At 42.4% G+C, this 15,671-nt stretch overlaps 1 protein-coding gene across 1 annotated transcript in view; it reads left to right on the forward strand.

Annotated features, from left to right (window-relative positions):
- The window catches only part of camta1a (calmodulin binding transcription activator 1a), a 286,670-nt gene extending 274,506 nt beyond the window's left edge, over positions 1-12,164 (forward strand). Inside the window, exons 12-25 of the mRNA XM_078254023.1 lie at positions 2,907-2,993; positions 3,033-3,100; positions 3,305-3,501; positions 3,610-3,688; positions 3,866-4,214; positions 4,585-5,060; positions 5,990-6,168; positions 6,863-7,106; positions 8,009-8,080; positions 8,295-8,315; positions 8,469-8,668; positions 9,331-9,405; positions 9,814-9,867; positions 11,959-12,164. Coding sequence (XP_078110149.1) covers positions 2,907-2,993; positions 3,033-3,100; positions 3,305-3,501; positions 3,610-3,688; positions 3,866-4,214; positions 4,585-5,060; positions 5,990-6,168; positions 6,863-7,106; positions 8,009-8,080; positions 8,295-8,315; positions 8,469-8,668; positions 9,331-9,405; positions 9,814-9,867; positions 11,959-12,022 — 2,165 coding nt within the window. The 3' untranslated portion in view covers positions 12,023-12,164. The remainder of the gene's footprint in view (positions 1-2,906; positions 2,994-3,032; positions 3,101-3,304; positions 3,502-3,609; positions 3,689-3,865; positions 4,215-4,584; positions 5,061-5,989; positions 6,169-6,862; positions 7,107-8,008; positions 8,081-8,294; positions 8,316-8,468; positions 8,669-9,330; positions 9,406-9,813; positions 9,868-11,958) is intronic.
- The last annotated feature ends 3,507 nt before the right edge of the window (positions 12,165-15,671 follow it).

Below are 15,671 nucleotides of genomic sequence, written 5' to 3' on the forward strand. Positions count from 1 at the left end.
TTACATCCACTTTGGATGGGGAAAGTTGGCAAGGGTCCAAATCCTGCAGGGGAATGCATCACCAAAGCAAAGGAAAGCTGTTCAATAAATCTCCACAAGCGAGTGACCTGGACCCACTTGTAAAAACTTAGCTTTGCTTTGGAAGGCATATTTGTGTCATGACAGCTGTAAGTTTACACCTCGGCTGACTAATCAACTTTCATTCAAGTGTTGTCAATGTAATGAATGGTGGACTGCCTCATTTTGGCACCCAAGTGCTTTCGAAAATAGCATATCACAGTCTGCCCTAAACATGTGAGAGTGACCACGTCCGCTGCCACACACCGTCACAAGGGAGTAAACCGGAGAGTGGGAGGCTGTTAACGACGTCACAGTGTTGTTACAGTTCTGTTAGGCTGCTCACCTTCCATGTCTCCTCCCTTTTCCATCCCACTTGTCTCTAATCCCATCCTCCCTCTGCAGTGGACGTGCATCGCATTTGGAGCAGCAGGCAGCAGGTGGAGATGACATCATCTGCACTGCAGCACACTGCAGCACTGGGTCTGAACAAAGACATGTCAGCCTAGCGCTAACTATCCCCCCCCCCTCTCTCTCTCTCTCTCTCTCTCTCTCTCTCTCTCTCCATCTCTCTGTCTATGTCTGGTCCCCCCCCCCCATGTCAGCCAGAGGGAGAGGGAGAGCATAGCCTTGTACCAAGTCAAGTTGTATTGCTGTGACCTATCTTAACCCTCTGACTTCCCTCCTGACACAAGCACTCAGTCAGTCAGGCTCTCAAATCTTCCCATGACCTTGTTTTCCACAAGCCACCATGTGGATAGGTGAAGATGGATCCCACCTAGGAAGAAACACTGCAAACGCTCAGAGCATTTACCCCGCTTGATAAGAGAGTGATTGGCTAATCTGACAGCAGGCCCACATAGACAGTCCACAGCACATACAGGGATCAGAGGCAGAGACCTCAGTGTTGTCCTCCAAGCACATTATTCACAGTGCAGCATGTTGTCACTAAGAGCACTAATTTACCAGCCAGTGACATTATGTTTTTCTGTCCAATGATAGCAGTTACTTGACCTCTTTTACAGTGGCTTATAGGAGGGCTGACTGTGACATTAGCTCCCCAGAGAGCCCTGAGCCGTGAATGCCAAGATACAGTAAAGTGCAAATGTCACCAGGTCGTGCTGTGAAGGCTCCCCACTTAGAGTCATTAGGTCCCTACCTACGGTGTCAACACTGAGAAAAGAGAGTAGGCCAAGTACACAAAAGAAGAGCAAAGAAGATTTATAGACTCTATTTTCTTTTTGCCTTTCTCTCTCCTTTTTTTTTTTTTTTGCTGGAGTAATGAGTCCTTCCACTCCCCTTCATCAATAAGCCAATAGCACGCAGGCAGACTATACACACAGCCATGTTCCTGTCGCCTAGTTACCGCTCGGCAGCAGGTTGCCACAGAAACGGCCTCATAGTGGCTAAATGGGGAATGCTAATGCAGTCTTCTGTATACTCCCTGCTGCAGTGGGCTCTCTGTGCCCATCCCATTCCACTGTCTACACAGCATACTCTGTGTGTGTGTGTGTGTGTGTGTGTGTGTGTGTGTGTGTGTGTGTGTGTGTGTGTGTGTGTGTGTGTGTGTGTGTGTAGGTGTGTGTAGGTGTGTGTAGGTGTAGGTGGGGAGGTTTCCCAATTGTCATTGTGAACCTTGTGTCTTGTAATGTTACATAAAATAAAATAATGAAAAGACATAATGCAACAGGTTTAGATTGCAGTGTTTGGACTGGAGTTGAATTGGAGTGTTTACTTTTTACTATTAGTTACTCAAATGCATGTTGTGTTGCCATCAAAACCTGCCCGGTAATGTCACAGCCTGCTTAATTTTTCAGTTTCCCCCTCACTTCCCCCTATTTGTTTTTTGTGTGTCTGTTTCACCAATTAAAATACATTTTAGTCTTTAGAAGTCACTTGCTCTGACCTCTTCTCACTAGAATTATTGAATTGAATTATGCAGTGTGTTCTATATTTCTGCCAAGGATGAAAACCTGAGCAGAGACAACCTGCAAAACCACTCTGACACAGGGTACAAAGCAGTAGCTGCCTCCTAAGCAGCATGTACAGTGAACACTCTTTGAAGTGTTATACACCTCCATTCATCTACTGTATGGAGGTGTATAAGACATATATGGAAAGGCTGGGTTTTCAAGGACTCTGGATAGGTGCAATTTGTGATTGATTCTGTACTATCAGCTTCATAGTCCTCCTACCATACAGGCTCATGGAACGGGGTTGGGCTGGGACTCCTGGCCATAATAGGGTGTACTTAATCATCAGGAGGGCCTTCAGCTGTACACTCCCCCTAGAGCATGTCTGAAGCCCTTTATGAAAGGGTGGACACATTTAACATGCCCCCACTCATTGGCCAATCGTTCAACCTGTATGAGTATGCTGGGGTTGAGTGGTGTGGGAGAGATGGAGGCAGGAGTTTAGTGATGGCAGCCATTAGCAGATGATTGATGGGCTTTAAAGGCTATTTTAGTAAAGCCAATGTTTTGATGAAGTTAATGATTGATGCTATTGTTTTCACTCACACTCTGGGGAGATTAAGTGTTTTTTATGTTACAGCTGAAAGTAGGATATTAACTTGCCATCGGCTTTGCAGTATCTCAGAAATAGACTTTGTTCTTAAATGGTTGATTGTATGCCTAATGATGTTAAGCCCCACAGTCACTGCGACAGTCTTAATGCTGCTCAGAGCAACATATTTGGTGCAGCTTGTGGTGCATACTGTGTGATCATTTGTCTTGTCAGGAACACAGGGTTGTTTGTGCTGGTAATAGCAAAGACTGCCATTTTTTTTGCACACTGGATGCTATTTGTGTGCTGACGTGTTCTTCTTCTATGTCCCACTGTTTGCCTAGATAACCAGTTCAGAATGTCTATCCTGGAGCGCTTGGAGCAGATGGAAAGGAGGATGGCAGAGATGGCCAGCCACCAGCAGTCGAGCAGTGCAGGGAGTGGCGGAGCTGGGGGAGGAACAGGGGGAGGGGGAGGAGGAGGAGGAGGAGGAGGGGGGGGAGGCGGAGGAGGAGGAGGCAACAACAGCCAGTCACAGGTAAAAAGCCACATCATGCTACTCATACAGTATGTTGTTCATAAAGACGTGCATGTGACAGTACACAGCAAGCACATTGTGTTTTGTCATTATTGTTTGACAAAAGTACTGTATAGGAATTTTGTTGTTGTTGTTGTTGTTGTTTTTGTTGTTAAAGAGGCATATACAACAACCAGTAATGATATGCTCTTTTGTGTATGTAAGTGTTTATCTGGTCAGACGCAGGCCAGCAGCTCCTTTGAGAGTCGTGTCGTCGTGGTCTGTGAGAAGATGATGAGCAGAGCTTGCTGGGCCAAGTCCAAACATTTAATCCACTCCAAGACCTTCAGAGGCATGACACTCCTTCACCTGGCTGCAGGCCAGGGCTACGCCACCCTCATCCAGACACTCATCAAGTGGCGGTGAGAACAAAATGCTCTACATACTGGATAATGGCACTTTTGTTTGTAATTGGTGTGCACCACACTAAATAGCAGTGAGATACTCATTGTTTTCTCTCTTCCGTCCAGCACCAAACATGCTGATAGTATTGATTTGGAGTTAGAAGTGGACCCTCTCAATGTAGATCACTTCTCCTGCACGCCTCTGGTAAGAGAGCTGAAGTTAACACGTTTACAACAGTGTGAGCAAGAAAATCCTAGTTTGTGTGATGTGTCGTGAGAGAAACCTGTAGTTGGTGTAGATTGATGCTTTTTTTTACAGTCTGGTGTAATGAAACCCATTAACTCTGTTTCCCTTTGCTACTTTTGTCTGTTTATCATCCAGATGTGGGCATGTGCACTGGGTCACCTGGAGGCAGCAGTGGTCCTGTATAAATGGGACAGACGTGCCCTAGCTATCCCAGATTCTCTGGGTCGTTTACCCCTCTCAATTGCCCGATCTCGTGGCCATACCAAATTGGCCGAATGTCTAGAGCAGCTACAAAGGGAAGAGCAGCAGCCACCAGCCCCTCTACCACCCGCAACTCGCATGTCTTTCTCCCCAGCCCCCGACACCCCCACCACAGACAGCTGGATGGTCAGCTGGGCAAACAACAGTGGAGTAGCACCCAGTGGCAAGAAAGGGGGTCCTGCCACCACTACAACCACATCCAGCACCACAAGCCTCAATCCAGGCCAGTACAGTTCCCTTTTTGCCTCTGTCTCTTACTGTACACTAGTTAAGCTGATGGCCTCACATAAGTCACTAACTTGGAAAAAAGGGAAATCCCACACTCTGCTCTTGCTACAGCACCACCACTACCATTCACCAAAGAAAACCAGAGCTTTGGTCCCCCCGGACCTTTACCAAGAAAGGTCTGGGGGGACCAAGGTGTTTGGTTTTCCGAGTTTTTGATATTTTCCAGCGCACCTGCACAGAAGAATTGTTGGATGTGCGAATTGTTTCTTCGAAAATCTCACAAGTCACTGACTGGAAGAACCCCTATTTTCTGTCTTTATCAGTGTATTATGCTGCTAATTGTTACTTTTGTGTGTTTTTTGCAGACTTAAGGAGGCCCAGGTCAGAGCCCTCCAACTACTACAGCAGTGAGGGCCAACGAGACCTCCCACTAGCTAAAAAACATAAACCCAACCCAGAACTGTTTCAGACTCGGCCTGACAAGGCCATGTCTGTTCCTCTAAGCCTGGAGCAGCAACAGCTCCACAAGCTGTCCTCTAGCCCCAAGAGCCTGTCCTCAGAGGGCCTGAGCTCCGACAAAGGCATGTCTACAGGAAGCAGCACAGGGACAACCAGATGGACCTCCAGACAGAGTTTCTCCAGCAGCGGCATGGGGAGGAAGGCGTTGGGGGTCAGTGGAAGCAGCAGCCTGGGGAAGGAGAAACTGGTCAACCGGTTGCGTCAGCGGGAACAGCTAGGCATGCTGGTGATGGCTGACAGAGAAATGGCTGATGCAGAACTGTTATCCTATCGGGAAGATCTGGAGAACCAGGACTGTCTTACACAGATGGATGACCTGCAGGTGAGAGGAAACAAATGTGTAGAACTTAGAACTAGTACAGCCACAGATGAGAGGTTCAAAATAATTTTTGCTGTTGATTTAAATGCCTGCATCACAGAAATTGCATAACATAATACTTAATATTAAAGTATAGTAACATATAGTAGAGATGTTCCAATGCCAAAAACAGTATTAAAACTGTAATTAAATTGAAGCTTTGTATTCTGTACACATTGCCGTTTTACTAGTGGGATTGTTTAAGTGTAAATTATTGCCAAATTGCGGACATTTTACCAAAGTTTGATTTGACTGGGTGCATAGACTCATACTTACGTTCCGATACTGGTATCAGTATCAGAACAACTCTAACATATAGTATAGTTACTATATACTATATACTTACTATATACATTACATATATATTATCAGAGGGAGGCTGCAGTATGGATATTTTAGTGGCACCACTTTGGAAAGTGGCATGTTCATGAACTACATTGTCCCCAGTGAAGAAAGCATGGCAAGATGAGATTTCAATTGGACATAACCGCACCATCCCACCTCTTTTATGTCCTCCTTCTGCATTGGGTAGGCGGCATGCACCAGGCCAACCTGGCACTCTGTCGATGGCCATCACTGCATAATAAACTCTCTCTCTATTGATCCACTTCCATAGCCAAGGGATTCTTCCAGCCATCCATCTCCGTCTAACTACTCCTCCAACAGATGAAGTGCTGGATTAGGAAGTTTAGCTTCTAACAGTATCACTCTCATCCTTATTCCACTCCATTGGCATTAAAACCAACAATTTTGTCACATGGCCAAACAATTAAACCTGCATGTCTAGATCATGTTCAGTCACAAATAAAGGCAGTCACTCAACTATATATAGTGATAAACATTGACAAGGTGGGTCCTCCCCTCACTCATCTTTGTTTGTCCCAATGAAAAAGGCAAATATGATGACTCTGGCAGAACACATCATTGAAGCAACACCAGAGAGAATCAAAAGGGAGAACTTCACAACAGTGGACTCTGTGCCTGTAGACACGTCAGGGGTCAGCAACACCATGAACTGGCTGGCCAACTACCTTGGCGATGTGGAACAGCTGCCGAGCATCATACACCTACGGTAAGCAGCACCGTGGGGAAGGGAATTGCAGATATGCATATTGGATTGCCAGTGTGTGGGTGTGTGTGCAGTATATGTGTGTCCTCCCCACTACATTCATGCTTTTTTTCTTTGCTTTGTTACAACCTGGTACTGTCCAAATAGTTGACTATCTTGTGAGAGTACAACGGGATGGAAAGTAAAAAAGAACACCATAAACTGAAGTTGATTTTGGTGTACAGTGTATTCTGTTGAAACAGGATATTTTGTATTAAGCATGAGGCCAGGATGGATCATTCGAAAGTGTAAACCATAGGGGTATCAATTTGAAAAAAGACGTTTTATTTGATGGAGTGGGCAGTGGCTCAGGAGTGCTTATTATCTGTGACAGTGTTCATTTTTGGAAGTTTAATTTACACCCACTACAGTTTCCGCCAACGTCTCAAGCAGGCAGTCAAAGAAACAAACAGAAAATATTTTTTTCTGTTATGAGTTGTTAAATTTCTTTATGTGGCATGAAAATTTGGCACACTGTGTCAAAAGATCAATTTGTTGTGACTTTGATTCCTGCATCCACCACTATTGTACTAAACATTGCTTATTAGTTAGATGTACAAATTGATCACAAGTGTAAGATAGACAGGGTAAATGTTAGCTTGCATATTTACTATGAATATGAACTAAAGTGACCAGTTCTGTCATCTTCTTTCCTTAGATCTCTGTATAATGAAACCTTGACCCCCTCGTCCAACCCCAGCCTCAGTCCTGGGGGGTCTCCACTGAGAGAGGGGCCCCTGGAGAGGTCTACGCTCCCATCCCCAGCTGACTGGAGTGAGTTCATCAATGCCTCCAACAGCAAGGTGGAGCGAGACCTGGCCCAGCTGACTCTGTCAGATCCAGAGCAGAGAGAGCTGTATGAGGCTGCCCGCCTAGTCCAAACTGCCTTCCGCAAGTACAAGGTACAGGCCCGGCGCTCAGGTGCCATATGCTGTGTGTACTGCAGCCCACAGTGACAGGGCTGTACAGTTAGGACCGGTATTAGTAGATGTTTTGTTTTTGGCGTTTGGAGAGATGTTGAAGGGTTCACTTTTATTTGGTTCCGAGCTATGGAGCTCTGATTTTTGCTCGAATTTTTGCAGTAAAGCTCAGGGTTGTGATGCTGTTCATTAGTATCTTACGTCTTGGGATATACTGTTTCTAATCGTGCTTAATATTATTCACATTTTTCTATCTCTACCTCTGTCTCATTCTCTGTTCCTCTGCTCATATACACATTACAACATGAACAGAAATATATCCAAATATGTCCCTGTGGTTTCAGCATGGGAAGGTGCCTTGAGCAGAGCATGGCCTTGCTTAGAGGAACGACTGCACTGTCCCCCATATCCCTGCTCCACTTAGACACAATTAAGCTTATGTTCTCGTCCTCTTTCTTTGCCTCTGTTTCTCTCTCTTAGTTAGGTGTATGGAGCCTGCTACTGCCTGTTTTAAACTAGCTCTCCACACACCAGTCCTTTCCCCCTGCCCGATCCCATTCCTCAACTCACCACCTACCCCCCACCCCCCCCCCACCCTCCAGCTTCTTTTAATGAGTTTTCATATGACAAAGCTGTTCGCTGTTGTTTCTAGTAATCTGTTATGCCTGTCTACCAGCTGATACTGAGGTGGATCTTTGGCTCTCTGTCGCTCAACGGTTCACCTCCTCCTCCCCACTGATCACATGGGGGCCGGTTCCCCAGGTGTGGACTCATGCTGGCCACCAGGAGACCTCAGGGAGACTTGACAGAGCCACTAATTTCCTTTGTGGCAAAATGCAGGTTCAACTGTGACCTCTGACCTATCCCACTCTACTCTCCAACAGGGGCGGCCGCTCCGAGAGCAACAGGAAGTAGCTGCTGCTGTTATTCAACGTTGCTACAAGAAATACAAACAGGTAGGCACCGCCAAAGCATTGATGGTCACATCTAATAAGTGCTTTTGTTTACAGGTTAGCGTGTATCACAGTCTCTTGGTACACAGATGCGCTAACTATCTAAATACTCTTAAATATATTTAATTGAGCTTTTTTTTTTAAACTCAACCATTTTTTGAGAATAGAGTATGTTAGTGCATCATTCACAATATTTCCCTTTTTTTCTGTTTGCAAGCTAACATGGATAGCCTTGAAGGTAAAAAAAAAATTAAAAAACATTCACTGCCGGCAGCTGAATTCATTGCCAAACTTCAGGTTGTGTTCCTCTACTATAGCGTGAACCCATAACACTGCATTGCAGTATTCACACACAGCAAAGCATGACATATTGTTTTGTTCTCGTTGGCAGTATGCACTTTATAAGAAGATGACGCAGGCCGCCATCCTTATCCAGAGTAAGTTCCGCAGCTACCACGAACAGAAGAAGTTTCAGCAGAGCAGGAGGGCTGCCGTGCTCATTCAGCAATACTACCGCAGCTACAAGGAGTTTGGCAGGCTGAAGCCCCACCACCGCGGGGCTGCTGCCGCCCTTGTGCAGCACAAACTAAGGTAGACACTCAGCCACGTACTGTAACACTGTTAGTTGTTTTTTTTAGTTTAATAAACCTTGTGTTGCCGTCCCGTCGACCATGAACTTGTTATCCTTCCGAGTCAAAACTGAAAATTAACAATTTCTGCCGCTTTTTTCAATGTTTTTTGTCACTTTTCTTAATGCTTTTTTTAAATTCATGGTCAATAAACCTAGTTCGTATGACATTATACCTCATTTTTGAGTTAAAATAAGAAATTATGAATTATTTTGCATAATAGTTAAGATCAGAGGATATTGAGTGAATCACAGACTGCTATCTGTCAAAGTTTAGTCAGGAGAAAATTGAATAAAACCCAAGACCCAAAAGTCAATGAAAGTAATCATTGATTTTACCTGCGAAGATCGTTGTATGGAATTCATCCATGCATCCATGTTATTTTTGGGCAATTTAGTAAAAACATATTTCTGATACATACATACTTCATATATATATATTTCAAATTTGACCCAAGGACAACACAAGGGTTAATTGTATTGCATTTTGGAATGGAACCCCATTCACATTTTCAATGAAAGATACAAGTTGACTCTAATTCATTTTAACAGAGATGCATGCCAGTTGTCGACTGTTGCTCTACAACAAACAGTAAGACGCTATTCTCTTTCTGATGTTTTACAGAGGTAGTCTGCTCACAAAGAGGCAGGATCAGGCTGCCAGGAAGATCATGCGGTTCCTACGTCGCTGCCGCCACAGGTAGACCCCAACACTTCCTTATACACATACTAACATACTCATTTTAGACATACTGTACATACACACACAACTTTACATAGGCTAGATAAAACTTCACACTCAGATTTACTGCACGGGCTGGTTCATGGTCTGAAAAAATAGAATCCCATGAGCTAATTGGTAAGACACAGTAGAAACTACCACTATTTTCAAAATATTGTCCATCTCTCAACTATTCTTTAAAGTCGGTGTTGTGTGTTTGATTTATTTTTGTCTGACAAATTGGTGGTGGTCCGAAATGTCTCCCAACACCTAAGCTCCACCCTCTCCCCCTCACTGTATTTGGCCCCCACCTGTCCTCGCCCCCTCCCTCACAGTGCCTACTGTGTGCTAATAGCTGTCTGGTATTGTTTTGCTGTTTATGCCAAGCCCCTTGATGGACCATAGACTGTTCAAGCGGGTGAGTGCAGCCTCAGCAACTCAGTTCGTACCTCTCTCGTTCTGTCTCTCTCTCTCGTTCTCTCTCTCTCTCTCTCTCTCTCTCTCTCTCTCTGATAATCTGTATGCTTCTTTCTCATTCTTATCTCCCTCTCCGTCTCTCACTCTTTAATAATATAATTATCTCCTCCTGAGGTCTCTGCCTTTGCATTCTCTCCCTCCTTCCCTCACTCTCATTTTCTCTTTTGCTCTTTCTCTTCCATCCCTCCACCCACCCTTCCTCCTTCTCCATCACTGTTGCTTGATGCCTGCTTGCATGAAGGCTGCCGACTGGAGCCACAGGTGGACTAAGAAGCTCAGATTAAGAGCAGAACCTATCTCGAACTAACAAAATGCTTATGAATGACAATATCACTGCAACACTTAACAGACACTTCTCTGACTCTCTTTATCTCTGTCTTTCTCTCCTTGGGAATTACTTTTTGTTTGTTTTGTTTTTTTTACTTTGGTTTTGTGTCGTTATGCAGATTGCCAGTTTGAGAAAACGGGAAGCTTTTTCCAATCATGTTTTATTCTGCTGCATGTCAAGTGGTGACAACTATGAGCCTTGCTCTTCTACCTTTAGGCATGCTATGGGCCTGCTGTTTCTCAAGTAGTTGTCCGTCTGTCTGACTGGCTGTGTGTCCTGTTTCTAGCCACTCGACAGACTGAGAGGGGGACTTAACCCCTCTGATTTCAATTTACTAAAACTGTGTCAAACTGTTGAATGTATTATGCCCACTGGTTCATCAAAACAAATAATAAAAAAGTACATTATACACCTGAATGGGAAAAAGCTCTGAACATCATATATAGCTGATATAGAGGTTTAAGCATTTAGTTATTTTCACAAACCTTTAACCTCCTTGCAGTTGACATTCATATTTCATGTTTTTACTCTTTTCCATATCGGCTGTATACTGTCCTAAAATAGGGCACCATGCTTTTAGAGCAGGTGAGGTTGTTGATGTGATATAGGTTAGGAAGATCACACACACACTCTGTGTGTGTGTGTGTGTGTGTGTGTGTGTGTGTGTGTGTGTGTGTGTGTGTGTGTGTGTGTGTGTGTGTGAGAGAGTGAGTGAGTGAGTGTGTGCACGCGCATCTATGTAGGTCTGCCTCTCTTCAATACATAAATGTTACAGTAGTTACCTTCTGCTTTGAATAAGAATAGGGCTAAATCCATTACATGATAGTGGTTGGTGTGTTAAAATCACTTGTACTGTATAAAAGAGTACTTGACTGACTGACCGCTTTTTGCTCATGCACTTGAGACATGTGTCTCTTCTATGAACCCACACCAGCTTCTGGTATTCATTTGTGAACTGTCAGGCAATGTATTTATGAAGATTTGCAATAGTAGGTACTTTTTTTCACAAACGGAGCATTTCTTCTCGACCTTGACCAGTGTCTTTAGAAATACTTCTTAGTTATTTTAGTCTTTTACGTGTGGAAGTGACCTCGACCTAGACCATAACATTTAGTGCAATGATTCATGCTTTTATATCCCTGACTAAATGGATTTAAAGTGCAGAAGGACAGTTCTGAGCTTTATTTTCAATACGCAAAGGAGTAGTCACCTCATGCTGTGAGGCGCCAGCACCACATGCTGTATCTTGAGGAACAAAATGCTTCAGGGTGCCAAGTGTCAGTTTGAGTAATTACTGTAAGTAATATTAACTAGAATCATAATTGTAATTATAGTCATGATGATATCATTACCATATTGTGTTGGGACACTTCAACATGAAATGCCTTTCATGACAAGATTCAGTGTATTTATTGTGTCACAAAAGTGCATTTAATCCCAAAAGTAATAGATTAATATAGTAATGATTCTGTAATTGTGCTATAATTATCCTCTCTTGTCCATTCCAAAGTGCAAGCTCAATTCAATCCTGACCAAGGTTTTCTTTCACAGGCCAGCCGTATAGTTCCTGATGATCTGGGCTGACTTGATATTGTTCTGATAGTTCTGGCTGAACACTGTGATGCCATTAGGCCTGTGCGTGTCTTGATAAGCTTGTTACTACTGTAGAAACCCTGTAGAGTCGTGGATGCTGTATTCATGGACACTTGTCTCTCTCTGTGTTCCAGGGTGAAAGAATTGAAAAGGGCCAGGGAACATGAGACCCCTCAGAAGAGCCCCCTCGCGATGTGACATCACTCTCCTGACTCCGCTTTTCTTTTTTGTTTGTACCTGAGAGATTTTACAAGAGAAATGAAAGACGAAAAAAAAAGAAAAAACATCAATGCAAGCACTGCAATTATTACTACTACTGCAGTGTTACTGGTTCAACTACTATTACATGTACAACAGCTTTTTTTCACATATCTTTCTTTCCACTGACTTGATTTGGTCGGAGAGTGGCAACTTCTACGGGATTATAAACTAAAAGGGTCAGGGTGGGGGGTGCAGCACATTTGCTTTATGGCATTTTTTGCACTTTTTCATGGATTGCTTTGCCTTTTTTGAATATGAAGAGCCGAACGCAGGACATGCCTGAGGAGGTCTGTCAAACACAAGGACCTCGAGAGACGTAAATTAAGGCTGCTGCAGAAGATCTCAGAGGATAGGGAGACCACGCAGAAACACTCTGGGCTCAAATTATTTTTCATACGTTTTTAAGTGACCAATCAATTCATTTGAAGAAGTTTTTTTTTTTTAACCAAATAAATTGGTCACCCACACTTCCACTTCTATCCACTGCTGTAGATGATATGATATTCAATTTAGCTCAACAATTCCAGCTGTCCCACTGTGCTCTACCCCACCAGTCTGCCCACACGGGTTGAGCTACAAATGAATGTAGTCCGGGGTTTAACCATGCAGAAGCAAATGGGGGATAAAATATTTCTGTTTTGCCATTTCTTTAAAAAAAAAACTATGCTTTATCAGATATATTGTCACTTTATTACTTGAATTTGTTCCATACTGTCCAATGTATTGGTGATCTGTATCTTCAGACTCTATGTTCTTGAACCCTACCAAGAAAGAATGCATGACTTCTTGGCAAGAAAAGTCTTTGCTTGTGTGCTTATGGTCTAGTCTTTCAGCCTATTCTCGGATTTTCTTTTTGTTTCCATCTTCTCCCCCATAACTTCTATCATCTCAGTAATGAAGCTATGCCTGTATTGTCCTGTTTCTTTTTTTTATTTTGTTTCGTTTTGCTTCGTTCAGTTGATTGATCCTCTGAATCCTAACAAGAGAAAAGTACTTGCCTATTTTGTGTTGTAATGGTTATGGTCATGCAGGTTATTATTGTTCTTTTTAAACGAACTTCAGAGCCTGTGAAGGCTTTTGAGGGGAAGATCACATACATTGCCTTGACGTCTTAGAGATTCTTTGAGGGGTCCCTAAGCTTGTCCCAAAATAGGGGTTTGACAAATCCATATTTTTGACAATTGAGCGATTTCTGTATATAAAGAAGGCTGAAAGTGCGTAGGAAAAAAAAAAACATTTACCCAACGGGGATTGTATTTTAGAAATATATTATTTTATTCATTAAAAATGGGTCAAAAACAGGTACAAGACAAAAACAGAATATTTGTATAGTTTTGTTTGAATGCCTAAGAAGTATGGTTGTATTGTTTGTAAATAGTGTAAATACCTGGGATAAAGATGAGTTATGTGCATGAAAAGTATGAACAGAGTCAAAAGGGGAAAAACAACAACAAAAGCAGTAGTGGCTATGCTCTGTAAAATTAAAACTATTTCACTATTAGAGTATTTTATTTTATTTTGATTGTTCCTGAGAAAGCATGATATTATTGCAATATAAAAAAAGTTTAAAAAAAAAAAATACTGTATTTAGAGTTAGGAGAAGTCTGCAAAATTATCTTAAAACAAGTATGGTTATGTTTACATTTTTTGTTTGTTTGTTTGTTTGTTTGTTTGTTTTGGGCTACCAACAATATTTTGCCAATGGTGCCGAGGTATGTGAATGCTATATAGCTTAAAAGAGAATTAAGTTAATTTTTGCAGAACAGATAATCTTACAGTTAAATACACACTAGCACTGAAGACCATAAGATCACAAGTGGTCGACGATCACTAGAACAATAGGGTACACAGATGGCAGAGGGAGTCATATTTAAGCAGAAAGTATTTAAGTCTCTCATGTCTTCACTATTCCCACAGATAACTCAAGCATTTGACCATCACTGAACACACCATAGCAGAGTTTAAGTTGTATTTTTTTGTCGTCATTGCAAATGGAATGTGTTATTGAGGCATCTTGCCTGATCTTAAAGATTGGCAGCCTTGCCCATGGTGTTCCTATACGTAATCACTCTCTGTCATTGAGAACAATTTAATTCACCTCTTCAAATGTACCATATGTGGCGGCAAGCATTGATTTATAAATTCTTGGCTGATCCCTGTAATGAACTGGCGATAGGATTTTCCTAATATAGTGTGTTTAAATAAATAAAAAAAAAACACCTTGATCAAGGCTGCCAGGCTCTAAATAGACCTTGTATTCCATGTCAAAAAGAACAGTGGAAAATGTGTCTAGTTGAAAAACGTGTAGCATACTGTACATGACTGGATTTCTTTGTCAAGCAGCTGAAAACATTTGCAAAACTAACTGTTCCGACAGTCAAAGGTGCTAATCCGATTTTATCCAGAATGGCAGCACTAAAAGTTGTTATTTGCCTCGATGCAGGGTCAATGAGCCAAAATGACTGTAGTAACTAATGTGTAAAACAGTGCACTGGTGCCATTTATAATTATGAGGCATAAAATGTGTCTTGTGCATTGGACAATATACATAGATAGCAGTTTTGATTGGACTGTAGGAACAATCTAAGAGAGAACATGAGATGCTGGTTTAGGTTTAGGTGCCTGTTGGTTGCTGCCTCATTTCTATAATATATTCCCACCATAACTACCAGAAAGTGTATTCTGTATCAAAGTAATGACATTTGATTATTCAGCCAAGTGCCACTGAAAAACTTGAGATTTGTGTTGTCATGTTTGTTATATAATTATGAGGCTAAGTAGGTGTTTCTCAGAGTCAGTTTCCTTGACTGACTGGTTGTTTCGTTGTTTTCCACACACCTGATATGTAAACTTTGTTTCCCCGAGTGTTTATGTAGAAAGTGCCTATTCATATCCTGATCACACAAACCCAGTGTCAGAATGCATACGATGTACCTGAGGTTGAGAGAATGTCAGAGAACATGGTCACAGTGCTGTATCCTCTACATGAACACACATGATCACCATCACCTTACACTCACCAAAGCGACAATATGATATTCCCTGTTCACTCCAGTATGATTGCAGCACTCCAGCTTGTCAACATGCTAAGCTTTATTTTTATTTGTATGCCTTCTTTTATTTGTTATTTCTAATGGGACAGCTTTTTAAAATCACACTTAGAAATGCCACTACTGGGGTTTGTTGCTTTGCGTTCATCCTCCTGGTCTGTGGTTAGAATGCATAGCCAATGCAATGTCGTGGCAAAAAGGAGAAGGATTTATTATGCTTGCATGGGTAAAATAGTTAACTGGGTGACCGAACTGCACCTAAAGCATGCTTATTTTCCTAGAATCGGTAGTCAGATAGACTTGTTAAAAGACTTACTGTTCTGTTAAACGATGAACGTTGGTTTGACGTGTCACAGAACTCAGAAAGACGGGGCATGTGACTGCAGGGCTGACGGGAAAACCTACAACTGGGCCTATGATCAATCCTAGGTAGCTACTGAGGTTTTCATAGCAAAGCATGAGGACTGTATTGTTTTTAGACCAAGCTCTAACTTTTTAGATTTTTTGCTTTAGTTTGTTTGATTCTTTTAAGATTT

The sequence above is a fragment of the Sander vitreus genome, chromosome 7 (assembly GCF_031162955.1).
Source record: "Sander vitreus isolate 19-12246 chromosome 7, sanVit1, whole genome shotgun sequence".
Lineage (NCBI taxonomy): Eukaryota > Metazoa > Chordata > Actinopteri > Perciformes > Percidae > Sander > Sander vitreus.